The 21,734-nt window shown below is 40.1% G+C and overlaps 1 protein-coding gene across 1 annotated transcript in view; it reads right to left on the reverse strand.

Moving 5' to 3' along the window:
- Positions 1-2,035: 2,035 nt before the first annotated feature.
- elp4 (elongator acetyltransferase complex subunit 4) overlaps positions 2,036-21,734 on the reverse strand; it is a 53,574-nt gene continuing 33,875 nt past the window's right edge. The window contains exon 10 of the mRNA XM_023953526.2: positions 2,036-2,704. Coding sequence (XP_023809294.1) covers positions 2,576-2,704 — 129 coding nt within the window. The 3' untranslated portion in view covers positions 2,036-2,575. The remainder of the gene's footprint in view (positions 2,705-21,734) is intronic.

Below are 21,734 nucleotides of genomic sequence, written 5' to 3' on the forward strand. Positions count from 1 at the left end.
CACAGCTTTGGGGTAAAATGGTTTAAATGTAATTCTCACTCGAAACAAAAGTAAAGTTTCCGTCAAAGTTCTTGAGAGCTTGTTTCGTCTTTCATAGGATACAATGATTTTGGCCTGCAGAAGCCTGAGCGTCAACTTCCTGTTATCAACTCCATTTAACTGATTGCTTTTCTTTTCAAAACAAGCAAGATCTCTGTATTTTGCCAATTGAAATAGCCTTTAATCTCATCTGCAACATGTATTTAATTAAAAAAAGAATAGATTTGACAGAAATATTTATGGTAATTTTTACGTTTGAGTCCTCATTTGTGGGATGCAGTGTGACACACCAGAACATGCAGGACCTCTGTTAAAGCAGCTGTAGGAAAACAGCTTTGGCCTTCATAAAATATCAACAGAACATGAGGGACAGCTGTCAAAATTCCCTGAAATCACACTTTTGCTGAAAACCACTTCAAAGAACAAGACTTATAACATTTCCTTGCTTCAAATCTAAAGCTATCCTTGCATTATTGTGGTAAATGTTTTCATTATGAATGCATTTAAAGGAAAGCAGATGAAAATAATAAATAATTAGGCTTCTTAAGTGCCGGCAAACTTGATGTAAAAACACTGACATCTTGTGAGACATGTAACACCTAGGAGTATGGTATAATTGAAACAGATTTTAACAAAATGTAAGGCAGAGAAAAAAAACAAACAAAAAACTAAAGGGTTCTTTTAAACAAATTTGCTCATATATTTCACACAAATCATTCTTATGTGAAACAACAATAAGATGAAAAGAGATACTGTTAAATTAAGAACTGCTTCTGCCTCTTAATACAAACCATTAACATCCAATGAAACTTAAAATTTGCATAAAAGCTTCTGAAGGTAGGAATTCTTTCTCTTGCTTGACTTAACCAATTTAAAGTTATGTCAAATGAGCCACAAAAAAAAATAAGAATAAAATAAAAACGGTGAAAAAAAACAACAAAAACCCATAATGACCATTTATTGTGAAAATAAGGTTTAATTCCTATGTAAAAAATCCACACAAAAAAACAACTCCTCCACACCAGGTGACATGGCACTAACTTAAAACATTTAGTTTTAAGGCTCCTATACCTCAAATAATGAAAACAGTTCATGTAAATGACACTTTAATATGAAAACAAAAGTGTCCAACCAATAACTTAATAAAAAATACATTCAATTCAATATAACTGCCAATATAATGGTGATGCATTAGGATCTAGATTTTGTTTAATCTAGGATTTAATCACCGTAAAGAGGGATCATTAAGGATTTCTGATGAATTATTGCTGCTCTGCAGAAACTGTGTCATAGAAAAAACAGTTTTTTTTTATTTTGGCTAAAAATGGCACAATCATAATTAAAAGACCACTGAGCACACTTATAAAATAGATCAAAAGATGATCGGAGTGGGACTTTAAAGAAATGTACAGTGTGGTTAGGTCAGTTTTATTATTGGCCAAGATTCCAAAAACAAGGTGGACAGACGTACCTGTGAGTTTAACAAAAGAAAGTTGGATTCACGTTCAAAGCTGTCAGGAAACCCAACACTACCTCAAAACATGCTGCAGATGTTTACCGATACTGCCAGCGTTTAAAGGTAATGATATTCAAAGTGACACCATTGGCAAACCATGAGAAACAAACAAAAATAAACAGACATATTCCCGTTGTTTTTTTTTCCTGTCATCCTATGACCTAATTTGTTCTTTTGGGCTTGTCATTGCAAAGCAGCTCATCTAGCAAACATGCCTGATGAGGTGTGAAGCCAGCACCCAAATACAGCCCTTGCTTGGTGCCCAAACTGCTGCTCCTCTGTGCTTACTGGAGGTTCACGTCACTCACAGGCACACAGGCAGGGTCACATGCAGGCATTCACACCTGAAACCAGTCAGCCAGAGCAGAAATCAGACCTCCACTGACATGATAATGGTCTTAGAGTGGCAGTTTTCTCCTCTGAGTGGATGCTAACATATAGTTACGTAAAGATGGAGAAAAGAGTCCGTGCCAGGTCCTGTTTGTTTATTTGCCTTCTTTTATTTTATTTTAAAAGGGGCATTTCCATTGTCCTACAGAATACATGGTATCCTGACACAACTGTAAGTGGTGGAGCAGGGAAAATGCAGCTTCCTGTGTGGTAAAGTCAGCCAGAATTGATTCAATTATTAAACAAGTTCCAAGCTGACATTTGTAAGCAAACTTGCTAGAGGCAAAGAAAAAACAACAACAACTACATTATCAAACCTTAAATTGTTGCCAGCCTTAGATGAAGTGGCTGAAGTACCACTCCAAATACTTCCCATGACAACTTGGAATATGAGCATTGTCAGTCAAAATAAGAGTTGAAATGTGTGAGTAAGCATGTCCGTTAAGAGTTGAAGTGTTGTGGATGTTTAGATCTTCACCCCTGGCTGGGTCATTTGGCAGGTGGTAATGGCTGGTTGGGTGATTGCAGTTGACACTGCGTGGGTGAGGGAGCAACCTGTTCGCTGCAGCAAAGGGGACATCAACTGCAGCGTTCCAGGTGTTGGTTGCCCGTAGGGACTGTGCGAGGCCTCTAAAAGTCCAGGTGTTTGGCGCTGGAAGTGGCAGAACTGCAGGCCGCAGCCGCAGTGGCCGCTCCTGCCAGCTCCCCCTTGCTCACACGGCTCACCGTCTCGGATAGGTCTGGAGGCAAATGCAGTCGCTGCAAAAAAAAAAAATAAAAAAATCAGAGGAGGCAGTAGGAGGAAGAGTTAATGTGAGGGAATGGAGCACAGCAGAAATCATGACGGAGGATCAGCAATACAGTAGATAATACACTTCAGCAATGTTTATTCACAGAGAGGCATGTTGGGCTGAAATTGCATTAGATGCTTCAGCACTCCCTTTAACACAGGCAGCATGGAGAAAAGCTGCCAGCCTGTTGCTTGAGACAGCTTGTTGCACTGCTGAGAGAAAATACCGTACGATATATGTTGCAAAAGGAAAATCACACAATAAAAAAAGAGACAGCGAGAGCATATGTGAGCACAAACAGACGATCCCGTTCAGCTCACACCACAGTCTTTACACTCAAGTCTTTCAAGCGTTTTGCAGCAAAGCTGATCTGTAAAGCAGCTTCCAAAGTACAAAAACACTAAGCGGTTAATGAGGGCCCCCTCATAAACACCTCCCAACACGCACACAAGCAAACATGCTAACCATTACTAAGCTTTTGATGAGCTACACTGCCCTCCTCTCACCAGAATCAACAAGAAAAGGCCACAAACAAAGTCCTGAAGAGCTCTTCAGAGCGTGAGAGGAGGTGAAGTATCTCCCGAGTCAAGTGAGCCCCCGACAGTGGTGTTGAGTAGCACGCTGCTCGAGTGTCTATCGAGGACGTTTAATCAGAGTAGAGCTGTTCAGGAGACAAGAGAGTTTAAACCCTGTAATTTGCCCCTGAAAGAATCTGCCATGACACCTGAAACCCGCTGGTCAAAGCCAGCGCTCCCACCCCATCCCAGCCCTTCTAAATCTTTCCTGCCTGCCTGCCACATCCTCAGCCCCTCCAGACATCCAGCTTTAGGAGAGCACCTCCACTCCCACAGATACTTATCTTTTGCCAAATCACCTGGTGTTTGGATACAGGCTTTTAAAGCGTCATTACTAAAAGATAGTTAAGGACTACGCAGAGATGTCACCCCCTCAAGGGAAGACCACTTCCACCTATTATTCAGAGGTAAATTTAAAACGTTTTCTAATTTTGATTTGCCTGAAGGACTAAACTCCTGCCCCTAACTCTGACAGTCCAGGTGTGAGCTCTGCTGACATCGTCTCTGCTGTTAAACCTAATGGCTCTGTGAGTATTTCAGTGATGTGCTTGTGAGGTAAGCAGAAGAAAGAAGAGGAGGCCTCTTTGTACTGCTCTGAACATTATCTGAGGCAGGTGGGACACTTCAGACGCTTCTGTAATTTAACACAAGATAATAAAGGAAAGGGTGCATAAAAGACAAGTGGAAGGGTTCCCAGAGGGGGTAAAACAGAGGAAGGCTACATAAACAACACAAATCAGTGGAATTCAAATCAATGCCTGCATTATTACAGAGAATAGAAAACTAGATTCCCTTTTTAGAAGATGCAATAAAAATACAAACACCAAAAGAAGAGATTGTTTGGGAAACACCGTAAATGAGGCCAATTCTTTCTAACCCCCCCACTTTTCTAGCACAATCTCACATATTGGCCTTGAGGAGGCCTCCAGAAGCTCTGCTCTGCCTCCATTCCTGCCAAACCTCACCTGCATAACCTTTCGTGTCTTCAGCTCACTCAAGTGTGATTGAAAAAGTAAAACAATGCATTGATCAAGCCTGGACTCAGTCCTGCTTAGTGCACTGCAGCGGAAACACAGTAGAGAGGGGGGTAGGAGAAAAATCAATCACATATACATCATGCTCGCTGGGTGAGTAAAAAAAAAAAAAAAAAAAGATATCACACCGTTGTCTGGCTGTCATTCACCCACGGGCCTCGCTACCGTGTATCTGTTTGGCTCGTTGCTATTTGGACCCACTGAGCATGTGCAGAGCGAAGGTCAAAGCAATCCAGAAGTGCAGCTCAACTCCTCTAACCTTTGAGTTCAGGGGCAGATGAGAACAATCAATGGTAACATCAAAGTTGCAGGGAGGAGGAGACTAAACCAATCGACCGCTTTGACACAGTAAGGGAAAAGACAAGCTCACCACGGCCAACATCCAATCGCACACATCACTGAGCGCTAATCTGAGGAAATGATAACTACCAAAACTTATCTTTAACTAGAGTCCAACACACGAAAATACTTCAAAACATAGTTTTAACATAGGGTTTTTTTTTAGTTTAAACCCTTAAAGAAATTTAAGGGTTTCTCTTTTTATTTGGAGAGCCACAAAAAACATTTACACTGATGGCAAAAGAATGGGATGAGCACAGGACTCTGACAGATACGACCAGTGAGGCTCTCAGGCGGCTTCCCTGTGACCTGCTCCCTCCATGATGTAAACAAGGACATCCGGAAAACCCTCACAGGCATGGTGGGGTGTATGAGTGTGAAGTCTTTCTCTGCTGCCCGGCAACCTTCATGAGGGCGGAGAATACGGAGGAAAAAAAGAAGACGGGGTGGAGGGGAGATGGTGGGTGTTGGATGGGAGTGGAAAGCAGTAAAATAGACCATTGGCTGTGGTGCGCCGGTGGTGGTGTTGGATGTGAAAATGGATATGTGCCACAATGTTAGTGCGATTAATGTGTGTGCAGGCGTTTGTGTGATAGAGCTGTGATGTCAGTGCTCCCCTCCCTGGTGGCAGACTGGGGTAAAGGTCTGAGGTTCAGCTCTGCTCCACAGCCAGAGGGGCTGGGGCCATGCTGGCAAAGGGGTGAGGGGTGACAAAGCTCCAAACGAGCGCTAAGCACTTCAAATGAGCCCTCAGGGCTGGCCCACAGACTAGCTTTGCCTAAGAGGGTTACTAATATGACCCAACAATGGTGATTCCCTTCAGCTAACTAAACATACCAAAGAGCAGATCCTCTACGGGCTGAATAATAGTGTATTAAAATATACAGTGTAAATATGCCACTTCTTTTCTTTTTCTGTTTGCACTTACGAGACAAAGATTCCTAAAACGTCAGTGTCAAAAGCATTCCTTTGGTGGCAACTGCTTGCTAATGACCGACCGGAGCATTAGTTGCCAATTTAACGAGTCACTTCTTCACTAGAGTTTTTGCCATTCTTGAAAATGCCCATGTCTGTGTGGGGCTTAGTATAATGGGACACTCAACACCTTGTTGGAACACATGACACCCGGTCTGGCTGTTTAGATCAGATTAGCTGAACACAAAGATCATTTCTGGAAGTGACAAGAAATTAACCACCAACACCAACCTAAAGCGGTTTTCTGGTCAGCATTCTTTCTCCAGCGTACATCCGTCGGCTCACGGACCCTCCAAAACCTGATGTTTTCCGATTATTGCAAAGAGCATCATCTAACAGTAGAGTAAGTTTGAGTACATATAATTATTACTTTTCTGATGTGGAAGTAAACCCGTAAATACCAACTCAGATGAAAGTTGTGTTTTCAGCATGTTCCTCTTTCTGATGATAAAGGACATATACAAAGAACATTAAGTTCAAAATTGTATTTCAGAGTTCTGTATTTTCTACTGAGTAGTGTTTGCCACATTATTAGGCACATATAAAGACCTGTGTTTTTAACAAGATAGGGAGTTAACGCATTCAAGTAAAGTTTGTTTTACAGTCTTAGTTATTACATGTTGCAAACAAGGTCGGGAGTTAGAGCTATTGTGAATAATGCAGCTAAAGCTTCTAACATGGCTACCATGTAACATGTTCTACAATTACTGCGAATGCAGTTACTAAAGTCTGACTAATAGATTGACTGATAGATCTCTGACTCTTTTTTTTTGCTTAATGTGCCTTATTGTTTGGTGCACCTCATATATGAGTTTGAAAATAGATCATTCATTGGTGGTGTGACTTATGTTTCGGTGCCCCCCCGATAGCACAGAAAAAGACTGTATGTCTTTATTCAAATCGTTGTGAATCAGGAGCAGACAAAAAAAAACAGTTTGAAAAGGAGCTTTTTAGTAATGTAGAACATGTGAACAGGCGTGCCAAAAGCTCCCTGTTCCAAGCTCTTAGCAACGAGGAGGGGTATGGGGTTGCTCCAGGCCAACGGTCTCGCCCATAACTCAGAAGGGAATTACTGCCGCTCTGCAGAAACTATGTCCTAGAAAATGACACACATTTTTTGATTTTGGCTGAAAAATCATAATTAAAGGATAGGGAATGCTTTTAAAATAGATCAAAAGATTAGCACAATCTGATCCCAGTTACTACTTTTCTATGGTCACATAAAAATACAATTTAAAAAGGAGTCATTCTTTTGTATTTTCTTCAAACCATAGAAAAGTGTTTCTCTGAACAATAATGAGTAATTTGCCAGCCCAAATGGCAAGTTCCCTCTGCATTAATAAGGCACCCTCTCTCTCTCTTTACCCATCTATGTATTCCCCTAATGGCACAGCTGCAGTGTAAACCATTGAGTATGACTGTGATGCCAGGTCACAGTCTTCAATGTCCACCCCTTTTTCAACAAGCAGAAAAAAGGTCAAATGGCAGTGTAATGCTTCTTGGCCGAAACGTACAGTTATTTGCCAGACTTCCCTCTCTGTTAAGTATCTAAAATAAGCTAAATCACCTTCCCAGTACTCTAATCCCTCACACCTCTAAAGTTACACAGCATTGTGTGGGAAATCCTTTGCTAAACCTAAAGGGAACTAGAATTAACTTCACTTCGCCAAAAAGTCACACAATGAGTTGATGGTTTATTTTTTTCAGTTTGAAGTTAAATCAGATTTACGTTGGTAATTTCAGAAAACACTTCCTCTGCTTTGCCTGAAAATAAATGCAGCAACATTTAGCAGAAATCCCATCACTTTGTTTTGGTAATTCTAGCTCCACAGCTCTCAACAAAAGCTGACAAGAAGCTCTGCCTTACCCATTTTGAGATAACAAAGACTGAAACAAGAACCTTGGCTGAACCTCAACAGCAAGTTGCAGTGTAGACAAATCAGCAATAGATCAGTTCATCTAAAAAAAAAAAAGTTTTTTGACTAAATGGACATTTTTTGTTTGGATATTTTTTTTTGCTTTTTGCAGTAACATAGAAATCAGCACTTGTTTAACAGATTTTTATCAACGGAATTTAAAAAGATTCATAGCTTGCAACTCCGTTTTGATCCGTTTACACATGATGCATCATTAAAGTTAAATAGGTGATGGTCAGCTGGTCACTGTGTCACCTGATGCCTGATCCAGGATAATCTGAGAAGCAGGCATACAGACAGTCAGGCACACTGACAGATAGATACAGACACAGGCTCCTCGTCTCTTCCACTTCATGGCCTAATGAATCTGACAGAGTAGGCAGCAGGCAGGCAGAAGGATGAGTAAGCATTTTGAGTGTAATTATATTCCCAAACACAGAAAGAAATGGGAGGGGGGGGGACTAATAAGTGTTTGAATTTCATTAGAAATAAGCATGTCCAAACAGGAAATTGATTAGCTGACAATTTTTTAATACCTCATGGAATGCGTATTCCCTTTTTCCTGAACAGCTTGCTCCTCATTTACCCTTCCTGCCCCCCAGACTGGCAAAAACCAGCATTTGAGGCTATCTGTCATTTTAGCATGCATGACATGCATGGGAACCATCGAGCTCTGTGGTGCTCACCGATGGCAAACAGACAAACAAAGGCCAAAGTGTAACTGCACTGTAACACAACGACTTGACTTGCCATCTCCGCCATCGTCATCATCTTCAACCAGACCCTCCTCTGGGGTACTCTGCTTGGGCCTGTCATGAGCTTTGACAGGGAAAGCAGTGTGGGGCCATTTAGTCTCTTTTCTGTTCAGTTTTGTTTCTCTTTGGAGGGCAGTGTTGGTGTGGACTGTGGGCGTTGTAGGGTGAGGGCATGTTGACCCTTATAACAAGGGGAGGTTTGGGGGGGGTATTTGGTGTTCTGGACGTGGGCACAGCCAGGGAGAGCTGGGATGCCCCTGGAGGGACATGACGCCTGGGGAGAAAGGGAGAGGGGTAGAGGGCGTAGAGTACAAACATATCTAAGTGTTGCTTTCACTACAGATAGGCTCATAGCAGAAAGCAAAGCTGCATGGGTTATGACAGCATGTCTGGGGGACCTCTCATGCCCTCCACCCCTCAAACACATTTGACCCCTTAAAGTATGACTCTCATTCAGATAAGAGCAGGTCTTTCTGTGTTGCAGAGATGGCAGGTTGCAGTAATCAACACTTGTGACTTTATGAAAGTTTGAGGGGGAAGGCTTATAAGCTATGGGGGACTTCCAGAGGCACTGCTGCTAGTTTTTCCCCAAAAGTTTTTGCTCTAAAAATAAGTTTTGACAGTTTAGACAATGCCTTAAAACTTTTCAAAAAGTAGCTTCATATTGAAAAACAAAGAAAAGAAAAAAAAAAAAACAGCTGGGAACGTATACAGCACCTCTGAGGCTAATGTGTAGTTGGGGACCATGCTGGTCCTGAAATCAGCAGGTTTATGGGCTAAAGCCCAGGTACCAAGTACAGCTGTTTTGGGGGCTGCTAATTCACTCAACAACTTGTTTTTCTCCACTGTCACACAAGGAGCAACATAAAAAACCAAACATTACCTCCCAATTTATGTTGAGGAGCACTTGTGCTTTTTTTGGCGTGCATCTTCATGTAGTGTTGCTGAACCAGGGAGAACTGGGAGAAAGGTCCGGACAACAGTAAACTTTCTGAGAGGCCTTCATGGCCAAAGCATGTAAAAATGAATGATGCGTAACTAATGGACTGTAAACATAAATAAGCCAGTATTTTGATACATTACAAAGTCAACATTACAAAGACTAAGTTAAAAGAACATTTTTTTTTGCACAAAATCCACTATAATGCCATAAGGTTGAGGTTTGACGCAGTTTAAGGTGTCAAATTCTTTCACAATCTTGAGCTATTACCCCAAAAGTTAAATCTTCCCTTTCCCCTCTTACCAGTTCCATTACTGTATCTGTCACCAAAACTACAACTTACGAAAAAAGTGTTTCTGAGAATATTTATGCAAGCAATGACTTATTCATGGCTTTTTTTTAAAATGTTGAATTCAAGTGTACACATCCTTGAAAAAGAAATAAAAGGCAGAGAAGACACTCGCTGTCACTCTCCTATGCATGTGTCACAGAAGTATTTACAACACAAGCACACAATGTCAGGTTGTACATCTAAGGTTTCCCAAACTCTGTCATAGCTCCCGCAGAAAGTCCCATTTTTCACCCATCATTTGTCCTGTGATAGAGTTCACGCGGTTTACAGGCATAACATTTGGCAAAGCGAAAGGTCGTCTGGAGGTTACTGTGTCGGGCTGGGTAAGTGGCTGACAGCTTAGGAGGGGTGGGAGGGTGGAATGACTCTCACAGAGGAAGTCTCTTTACCCAACAAAATAAATAAATAAATAGGGAATGGAAGAAAATATTACAGAATATCATTCACAATAAAGAGGTTTTCATGAGAGTCACTACAGGTCTCATGTAATGCTCTTTTTTTTATCCTCTTATTTTTCTTCCACATTCAATAAAACTATGAGAAAAACCACAGGATCTTCTTTGGTTTTTTAACAGCAAAACAGAAGGCAATGTGTAATTTTCTGCAATGACTGACACGAAACATCGACCAAATCCTTCATCATTTATTAGTTGTATACTCAATCAAACTTCCTAGACAAGACCATGTCCTAAACTTCCATAGGTTAGAGTAGAAGAATTAGTAGACAGAAAAATATGGAGACTAAGCCTAAAAAAGCAGAGGACAAAAAACTATCTGAGGCTATAAACAGTATAAAGATGCAAAGACAACTGCACAAGTGATGGTTTGATATCTGCGGCTGTGTGTTTGAGTAACAATATGTAGACTTGTGCGCATCCATGTCTGTCGGACTGCCGGGATGAATAAAGGGGGGTGGGTATAATCCATCACCAGTTGATAGTCCTCACAAAAAAGAAGCCCTTTCAGCTGAGAGGACGGCCCTTGTGCGGACAAAGACCACCATACTGGGGACTTCATAGGACCCAGCTGAAAAGGTGTTGCCCAGAGTAACCTCATTCACATTAACAGGCATGCTGGCCAAAGCCAGTCATTACTGCTGACTTGGACCAGCCGGGCCACACATAGACCAGCCTATAGATGCTGCGGCCATTCACTCCACATCAGCCCACAGGCAAACGGCCTGAACTCTGCCACTGGGGAGCATCTAGAATTGTAACTATTCTATTTCACTGTCTGAGGGAATTTTAAGCAAAGCAGAGTTTTAGCCAATACAAGTTTTGAACACACCATTTATGTTTTATGTTACCGAAATATACTTTGCAGGAAAATCTTTTTCCCCCCACATTTCTGCAACAACAAAAGAGAATAAGGATAGATAAATATGAAGCTTTTAATTTAAAATTCAACAAAATTAATGGTAGGCTAACTAATTTAACATCCATGGAGTAAAATAGGTTCACATCCAACAAGAAACATCTTCCATTTACTTAAAATTATGAGCTTTAACTAATGCTACCGTGTAAGGCATCAGGCATGACGAAAGAGTTTCTACAGAGGGATGGTACCAAAAACATTTTTGTAGTTCCTGGATATTTGAATCTGAAAATGTCCCTGCGTTTAGTTTGTTACACATTTAAGCTTATGTGTCATCATTTAATGTTTTGAATAGGCTCATATTTTTAATAATTAAAGATGTTTCATCAGACCTTTTAAACACGCCACATCTAGGATCAGACTGAAGGGCCTCCTTTGCCTTTTTGCCTTCGCAAAGAAGCACAAGTATTTTTGAAGCTGTCACCATTTTAATTTTTCACAAGGCCTATATTTTTGACTTCGTTCCAAAAATTCTTTTATCAATTAAAAGCACATTTTAATCAAAAAAATGCAAGCATAAATAATTATTGACATTTTTAAATAACGAAATAAATTAATTATGAATGTGATAGATTTCATTAAATAAAAATCTGTGATAGATTTGTTGCATTTGTATTCATATATTGCATTTTAACATTAAACACAGAAATGCAATAAATTTAAACCCCGGAAATAAAAAATAATTTAAGTTGCTAATTTCTTATTTAAAATGTGTTTTCTTTAAAAAAAAAAAACTTGAAACATTTCTTTAAAATAAGCAGAAAATAAAACAGCCACTAATGCTGAAATGTTTGACGGAGAAACTGACTAAGAATGTTTTTTTTTCTTTTACATAAACTCATTGTTCCATTCATTTCACCTAAAGCAATTCTAAATGAAGTTCTTCTTCAACACAAAATGAGAAAAAAACAAGTTTTCACTTTAAGAACACATGCTTCTAAAATTTCTTCTAATTGACTTACTTGGACACAAGTTTTTTCTACAACAGAGCCCTCGTGATACAAGAAAAGTTCAGTCTTTCAAAGAGAAATGAAGTTGGTACATTTTAAACTTTTTTAAGGAAAGCCAAAATGATGCAAACAGAAAAGATATTCCAAATCAAAGATGTAACACACAATGCACAGAATCTTTTGGAAAACAAATTATCATTCATACCTGTTTTTTTCTGTTATGTCTACCCTTTTCCTGCACCCAGTGCTTCCCTACACTCTCCTTCCTGAGTACCCTCCCTGTGGGCAGGTGGTTTTGTAAATTTAGCCACATCTAGGTGAGGTGTTTCCTGGGTAGACTGTTGGCAAAGCCACCTTTAGGGTGTTCACAATGTCAGAGGGAATGAGGCATCACCTCAGCAGCCCTGTCAGAAAATTCACCACCTTCCATTTCCAGCTGAAGCCCTAGGTCCTCGTAGCAACATGGATTATGGGGGAATTTTTTTGGACTAATTTAGCCTGAACACACCAGCCATTACCTAACCTGGAGTGCTGACTGAGTGCTAATTGTGAAGCATTACTAAAGCTTTTAAAACAGTGATCCGGTGCCTGAGGAGGAAACACAGTGGAATTGAAAATCAGAGAGACAATGCTAATCTTCCCTGCAAACTGTCCTTTTAAAGGTGACACTGCAGAGGATTAGCGGTTAAAACATAACGCTGACAAACCACAAGATCATTCAGTCTTGATTGTTTAGAGGAAAATACCACATTTCTGGTACACATATAAATACATTTCAATCTAACAAAGTTCAGAATTCATAACAAAAAATAAAAACCAAACAAAATCAATAAAAAGAACGACTGCAAACAGCAAAACAGCAAAACCCAGAGATCAAAGATTTTTTTTTTTGCTATAACTAATAATGTAACGCAGTGAATGCATACCACCAACAGTTTTTATCAAATAGGAAAAAATAAAGCCATTCCCAGCCAATTAAAATTCATATTTGCTTTACTCAAGAGAAGAAAAAAAAAAACTTAAAAAAAGGAAAAAATATATATATACCCGGTGTATTTTTCTAACATTTTATTTTTAAGTAATAGGGGAAACTGTGGACCAGTGAAATCCTGAAAGGCTTTGCAAAATATCTTTAGAAAGAATAAAAAAATAAAAATAAATGTGCATCATAGAAAAGTCCCTAAAACTTTTCCATCAATAACTGAAACTTTTCTGTGAAGGGCTTTTGAGAGGCTTTAAAGCCATGACACTTTTTGTAAAGCTTGAGCTTTACTGTGGTTTGGATTATTTGTCAAAAACCTTTGATCACAAAACCACAAAAGCTTGAGGCGACTAATGAGTAAGAATATTAGTTTGAACTTTGTAATTAGTGTGCAATTATATTTGATGAAGCACATGAAAAAAGGAAGAGTAAGTGGTGAGATGGATACAGAGTACTGTTCGTCTGAAAAGAATAATAAAATTGGAAAGCGGTCCAATGTGACTATCAGATTCTTCATTCTTCCCAATTTTGAGTTGGGCGTTTTGCTGGGAAATGGGCGGCCTGCCAGATTGGGGCCAAGTCAGAGTTGTCAGGGGATTACAGTTCTGCCTTGCTCACTGCAGGGGGTGCGGAGTGGGCCTCAATTACCCCGGAGCGGCATGTTTGATTTGGCCCGGCACTTTTGGGGACAGACCAAAAGCTGAATAATGCACCATTAGCAACTCAAAATCCTGCTCTAAAATGAGTCCACTTAGGCATCACATACAGTAATTGTGTGTCTATCAAAGGCTGGCAGGTCCACACCAATTACTCTGATAACAACAAAACAATCTATGCATAATATTATAAGCTGAACACCTGTGGGCAACCACACACATCTCTGCTTTACGGTTTCCAATTCCAACTGCCCGGTTAGTTGATAGAATCAACTTAGGATGTGTTACATGCTAATTCTTGCATTTTGTAACTGGAGGGGTTAGATTGTAGACGGAGGGAAAAAGTCTGTTTAGGAAGACTGAGGGAGGGAGATCCCTGCACTCTGCCAAGAGTAAAGGCTGTGCAATTGAATTTCACAGGGTATGAGGCAGCAAATGGCATGTAAAGGCTGAAGCATCAGACTGTTTCTGCTGTACAAAGCAGACAGATAAGGGAGGTGTAAGTGACATCATTAGAGAACTTTGCAGGTCATGGGGGCAGTTTAAAGCTAGCAGGAGACTATGAGAACCCAGAAGCCCTCCTTGTACTCCTCCTCCTTGAACAGCGCCTCGGTTCAATATACTAGCACACATAAACACTTAAAAAAAAACACAAGCTTCCATATAAACAACTAGTCTCTGTTTTCTCTTTCTATGCACACTAAGAAATGTCCAAATTGCAGACTCCTCACCACCAGTGACTGTGTTTGCCCACCTGGGGATAGAGGAGAGATTCTGGTCGGTGTCGAGGAGACAGCAGTGTGGTACTGCTCAAGCCAGAGCCCAGCTAAGTTGCGTCTGTCTCAGGGTTCTTGGGTAGCAGAGCAGCCAAGTGTGGATGCACCTCATTACCTCACTCATCCACACACCAATTACCCCTAAATAAATACACCCAGCTCACAGGCAGTAACAATGACATCCAGCATGAAAAGGAAAAAAGGATGCTGTTCAGAAAGCATTTGCACGCACAGAAAAGTGCTTTTGGATTGTGACGAAGAGAAGAAGTTCAGAGAACAGAAGTGAAAAGAGGAACATGCGGGGGGCTACTAGTCTTTTAAGGAGCCCAAAAAGAAATGGAGAAAGAGAAAGAATGAAACAAGTAGAGAGCAAGCAGAGTGAAGTGATTTCGAAAACGATAATTTCTTGCTAAATTTCACCCAACACATCCGCAAATGATTGTTGTGCTGAGGGAGGGGCAAAGTTTAATTGTTTTAATGCGCGCAGCCATGAGATGGGCTATGCTGCTGACTAAAATGGTGATCACCGCATATTTGCATGTAAGGGGGATCGCCTAATACATAACGGCAATGTGTCTGAAAGCTGTCAACTAAAACAAAACCCTCCTATAGGCCCACACTCCAATCATCTTTTGATGTATTGTAAAAACGTTCCCAGTGGTATTTTTAATAGCGTTATGCTGATTCTAGCCAAAGTAAAAATAAATAAATAAATAAAAACTAGGTTTTTACGACATAGTTTCTGCAGAGCAGCAGTAGAAAGTTGCCTCTGAGTTGCCTCTGTTGGTGCAGAGTGAGCCTGCCTTCAAGCCACAACCGATGCTAGAAAAATGGAAAGCAGTATTGGAGCTATCCAGCCGTACAGTTTTGAGCTGGATGGCAGCTCAGACGATGAAAATAAAGTTGTTCATAGATCTATTTGTCTGCAAGTGGATGCATTGGAATGGTGCGGGGCAGGGAGCTTGTGGCCTGCCGATGGTAGCACCTTCGCCACTGCTACAAGCTTTTCAAATTGCATTTTTTCATCTGCTCCCATCTTCATAACCGTTTGGAAAAAAAAAAACCTGAGTTACCGTTGATTTTCTTTATGTGTGTACTTCGTCAAGAGAAAAATGCCACAGAAATAAGTTACAAACAGTAGAAACATGATTTTTATTGAAATGGGACTTCAAAACAAAAAGGGGGCTCAGCTCCCATGAAGTTTGGCAAAATAAAGCAGCCAGTGTGAAACGTAACAACAAACTAAAGCAATAAACAGGAAAAAAAAGACAGTCTGAGCTGTTAAAGGTGAAAAATCTTTGTCATGGAGTGAGAAGAGGAGTGAGGGATGAAGTAAAAGGTGTGTAAAACAGAAAAGGAGACAGATGTGTTTCCATGGAAGGGAGGTACAAATGAAAAGAGGAAGCCAAGAGATTTTTCATGCCACCCCCACCCTCACCCCACTCTCCCACCTTCTTCCATGTGGGATCTTTCTGCATGAGCGACTCTGTCATACCTGGGGGACAAGAAGCTCTCTCTCCCTTTCTCCGTTTGTCTCTCTCTCTGCCCCAGTTCCCCCCCCCCCCCTTTCCTCTTGCATCTCTGTGCTCTGCTGTGTTTGTGGTGAGCCAAGCCTGCCTAGCTATGTGGCTTTGTGTGGTAAAATGCCTGAAGAACTGATTTAGGCCAAAGAATAGCCTCAAGTTTTACCATACAGGCGCAATATTTATCCAAAAAATGTCATGATGCGCGTAAGTCAAGCAAAAAAATATTCGTTTGTAAAATTATTTTGACCAGTTTTCAAATTACCTGGAAGTCAGAGCACATCCAAAACGTCAAAATAACCCATAAATTAACCTGACCAGAGGCAGATTCCTGGTTAACTGAAACAACGGTGAGAACATGTCAGCCTTATGCTCTGTTGATTTGATCTAATGAGGAGAAGTTGATGGATGGAATGGAAGTGAAGGAAGCAGGTTTATTAGGATTCTTTTGTGATGGGAGGCTAATTGAGGGAGGGCATGCTGCACACGACCGGTGCCACAGGTGGGTGGAGTAGCACTGACATGCTGTGGCAGCCTAGCCTGGATTCCTGGTGTACAGCTCACTTCTCAGCTGGAATCAGACTGCGTGAGTATCCCAGGCTCTGTCACACAACACCACTTAGTCAAGGCCTGTGAACACCTGCTGGGATTCCAGAATCTCTCCTACTTCAGGGAATCTATCAGACACATTCAATATTTTTAGACTCTCTGCTGTTAGTACTTTTAGTTTTGAAATATACACTTTTTTCAACAATAGAAAATAGTTAGAATTTTTAAAACAATTTCCTTTGTCAGTGTTTCCCAGCAATAACCCGTGAATATTTCTCACACTACCTCTGCTTAAGAGGAATGCACAAGAGTTATGCAAGATTGTTGAGCACACACCCTCAGACGCTCCATGATCTGTGCATTTACTAAGACGGACAAACGACAAGACGCTTAACTGCTGTTGTCTGCATCCATCAAAACATGTCCAGTGGGCAGGATTACACTCTTCAGTTTCTCCTTCTGTTTAAACCCAAATCATTTTTGGCGTAAACTGTGTTTACTGACACTTTACCCATGCCTGCATGCATAGTTTGTGAACTTTCTAAAGCAGATACACAATAAAGTTTTAGCTTAGTACTATATATTTGTAAAGTTTGGAGAAGAGGAGACAATAAAAGCATGATTTGAACAGATTAAAGGTGTCACTTAAAGTACTCAAGGGAAAAGAATATGGTACCTTGAGGGCATAAAGCAATTCACTACATGACGTTCTACTTGAGCTTTTACAGACAGTTTTACAAATTAAAAAAAATTATGACAGAAAAAAACACTTAGAAACTCAACCCAACAAACTATTTATTAAATGTCAAATGTGCTAGTGAGCAAAATGTATTAGCTGAGGTAAATACTTTAACTATAGCTGGACGCTGTAATAGCTTATTTTTTTGCCAGTATGTTTTTTTTTATACTATGTGATAACAATAAAATGAAAAAAAATGTGCGTGCAAAATAAATGCCATGCAAAGAGTTGCAACAGGTGTGCTTTATCATGTTTGCAAAAATATTGAAAAACATCTTAAAAACATAAAATATTTAGCAGGAACAACATAAATGGTCGCTCTGGTTCAGTTGAACTGTTAGTAGGTTTTTTCGTGTTTCCCAAAAAATACGTATAACTCATCAAATTGGAAAATCTTTTGCAACATCTTACATATTTGTTTTGTCCTCATGGGTAAACCTTACTAGAATTCATTCAGTTACATTTTGGGACCAAGAATGCCAAAAGCACCAGAGGGGAAAAATGCAACAAAAAACAAATTCAGTGCAATATTAAAAATAACGGAAAGTATAAATTGGTGAAAACAGCTTTAAGCAAAAAATAATCATACTTTTAGCGTCTCTTTATCTTACTTTTAAAACACTAGATTACATTCTGTTGTTTTTGGTGATACATTAATTATATCAGTGCTATATTGTCAAAATTAGAAATGTTTCTAAATCTGCTTTTTACAAATTAAGAAACACATTTTACAATGACTTACTGCTGATCACAGATACTGCTTAGGAGCAGAAGTGGAAGGTCTAAACCAGAATCCCTTTTGTGCTTTTTCATGCAAATGAAACTTTGTATGCGTCATTATGATCATGTCAGGTGTGATATTCCTCTATTGTTTTCGCATGCTCGCAGATCACTTCAGGTGCCTGACCTGTTAGGACAGGTTTTGGTGAAATTTGCAGTGGGAAAATAGGGTTAGAATCCTGCCTGAAGTTCTGAATGTCAGCATCCATTTAAGTCATGCATCATAGCTTCATAAAACTCATCTCATAAAATGACTATTTTCTATTTTTTTCTGCTCACCTAAATAACCATAAAAATGGCACAAGGCTGTTAGATAGAAAGCCTACATTTAGATTACGGTAGTTTAAGAAATTACCAAAAACATCTAGATGAGTAAAATATATTACAAGTTTTTCACAAGAATCCTTGAAATTCTGTTTTTTGTATTCAAATTATGAATTAAATAGACCATTATTTAACTGTTGAATGAATGAAGGCAATTTCAAATCCTTTCTACGAGTGTTATCACACACATTAACATGGTCTCATACTGGAGTAGACACAGCCAAAAAGACTTCTGCCAAATCTGCCAAATCCCTAAATTAACACCTTTTTTGGGGAGAAAGCTCAATTTGGAACACATCACACAAACACCACAGCTGGCATTCAAGGGTAAAATTAATTGCTTCAGATACATGTGCTTCCTCTCAAAGTGCCGGTCTTATTTGCATTGAGGAACATTCAGCAGAAGTAATCGATGCACACACAAAATGTGGCCACCCAGTGACCCCGGCCCCGTCTCAAAGTCTCCTCCCCGTCCTCAAAGCCCTGACGGCAAACACAGGTAGTGAGAGCAAATCAGACTGCAACAAAACACAGAAACATGAATGGGAAGCATTACAATGACGGGCTGCATGCAGGACAATGGGCCAGGCATTAAACAAACGGCAAATCCCAGAATGGGCTCCAGGAGTATGATACAGATTACAGGCACCCAGTCCCTGATGGGGAGCAGGGGAGAGGGAGAAAAAAAGAACAATATTGCAATCTGACAGCTGACGTCTTCATATAAATGTATGAATTTACATTCCAATTAGAGGAAATTTACATCTTAATCACAGCGAGCAGTGTGTCGGTCCCCCGGTTAGTGTGTTGCTACGGTAATGAGGTGGGATGCTGCTGTGCTCTCTCATCCAGACAGTGATCTGTCAGCAGACGACACCTCCCTGTTACGAGGGAGCTGTACCCTTAAATGCAGCCGCCACCACAATCCAGTCATATTTGTGGAAAACTTAAATACCAACAAGGTGTGAGCTGCCAGCCGAAGATAATGCGCCAAATACGGACTTTGAAAAATATCAAACATATCTTAAATACAGTGCACTGAACCGGGAGTGTCTTTAACTGTCACTCAAGTGACAAGCTTTCAGCACTCAATGATATTCCATTTCTAATTTCCATACTAATAATGGGTATATTATGTTTAATGGTTTGACTTTGTTTTATGGCGTTTGAAATGGATGGTGAAACTGTCTGGAATTACTAAAATCTTTCATGTAAACAACTCTCATGCTGCTCTGACAAAAAAAACAAAAAAAAAAAGTAATGTAAAATGGTTGAAGAGGGATCTGTGTTTCTCATGCAACCATTTAGAACAGTTCATATTTATAAAGTCCACACTGACCCCAAAGGCCACCCTATGATCGGAAGTCAGGCGGCTTCTTTTATAAACTCTTTGAAAGACTCAAAATTTAGGGCAAACTCAACACTGAACAAGGTTTAAAGTCTCACTTTTTTTTTTGCTTTCGAGCCATTCTAAAAGCGTTCCCAGTGGTCTTTTAAATGTGTCTGCATAGACTCTGCAGAGCGGAGGGAGTTCATCATAAATTTGCCTCCGATTTGTGGGCGGGACAGTTGTTGTGGAGCAACCCCAGTGTATTTTCTACATCACCATCACGCTATTTTCAAACAACAGTTTTTTTGTCTGCTCCTGATTCACAACAGTTTGAATAAAGAAATAGTCAGCAATGAAACTTTAAGCTAAAATTTCTTTGTAAGTGCTCGCCATCATCAGAAAAATGCTACAAGAACATGTTAAAAACACAGTTTTTATTGGAGTGAGTTTTAAAGTTTCAGATGTCTATTTGAGGAAATATTATGAATATAGCCAATAACAGGTGCATAGGTTTTAAAATAAAAACCATGAAGACAAGCTTTTAAAAAAAAGATATATATTTTCAAGAATAAAATTGAATAATTAGTGTCAATTTCAAATCCAGCAAGACCTCTTTTAATGTTAAGGTCAGCTTTTTTAAACTTGAATCCATAGCAATCACTTGTACAGTAGCACTAATTGCTGACAATGCAATCAGGAAGAGCAGATTAGCCACAACCGAACAGAGGATCCCATAAAGAATTTTAAAACAGTCCTTGGCCATCTTCATGCTTGACTTCAACGCAGAGCTATGTTAACAAAAATTGGAAGGAAATGAGGCATGGCTTCTTTATCAGCTACCTCATAGCCAATCAGACTCCCTTGCCAGAGACACTGCTCTAATGGCCGATATCTATGAAAGCAGCCCATTACTGAATACTGCCTGTAATTAAGACAAGTCAGATGACACCAGGCCAGTGCATAGTCTTCTATACGTTGGCTGCTGTAACCGCCTGGAGTGATAAAACACTTGTATAGTACAGTGAGACAAAGAAAATATATGCAGACTTGCGTGACGGGGGGGTTTCCATGTCCAGGATAAGAGTTGAATTTTGAACCAAAACATTCTTGGTGAGGTGTGGCTGGGACTACTCTGCAGTGTGCTGCAGGCTGTTTACCTCAGGTGTTCTGACACCAAAGATCAATTCCCACGCATTTTATTTTTTGACATGTACTTCCTGTCTGATCGTGCAAAGGCAGCACACCTTTTTAAGTGCCCATATTAGCCTGTATGGGCATTATCATAACGACTTCTTAAAACAGACAACAGCTCATCACCAGCGTGACTTTGTATCTTTAAGCAAATGAGGGGAAAAAGGAAGAATAGTGTTCAGTTGGGGCAGCAGAGGAAAGACAGAAAAGGAGAAACACAGACAGAAAGGACCAGACCGTGTATGCAAAGTCACTGTTATAAAAAACATCTTGTATAGGCTGGCTTACACTGCTACAGCTGATGTTGTACACAGTCATCTCAGCACGCAAACTGTCCTCGCGACCACTTCTTCTGCTACATAACTGACTAGCTGTTAATACAGTCCTTTATCTAAAAACACGGATCTAAGGAAAACTGTTTTTTTGTGTTTTTAACATGTGTTTTTTTTTAATGATGGAGGAAATACATAAATAAAATTAAGCTCAAAATTGCATTTCTGAGTATTTCTTTATTCAAATCGAGGTGAATCAAGAGCAGAAGGTTAAAATGCTGTCCAATTATGTTTGTAGTTATGAGGTAGAAGCTACAATCAGCAACCACAAGCTCCCTGCTGCTCCTCTCCATTCTGACGCATTCACTTGCAGACAAATGGATCCATGTACGTCTTTCTCTTTCATCCTCTGAGCTGGAATCTGGCTCAAAAGAAATTGTACGGCTGGATAGCTCCAATATTGCTCGTCATTTTGGTTGCACCAGTAATGTTAGGTTGGGGCTGTAAGCTAGCGGTAGAGAGTGTAGAGAGATGAATGGCGGGAAGTGGGGGCGGGCCAACCCCGCACCTGCAGTCTCGCCAACAACTCAGAGGTGAATTTTTAATAAACACCTGCCGCTCTGCAAAACCTATGTACTAGAAAACGACATAAGTTTTTTACATTTT

The sequence above is a fragment of the Oryzias latipes genome, chromosome 3 (genome assembly GCF_053564925.1).
Source record: "Oryzias latipes strain Hd-rR chromosome 3, Olatipes_Hd-rR_3.1".
In the NCBI taxonomy this organism is placed as follows: domain Eukaryota; kingdom Metazoa; phylum Chordata; class Actinopteri; order Beloniformes; family Adrianichthyidae; genus Oryzias; species Oryzias latipes.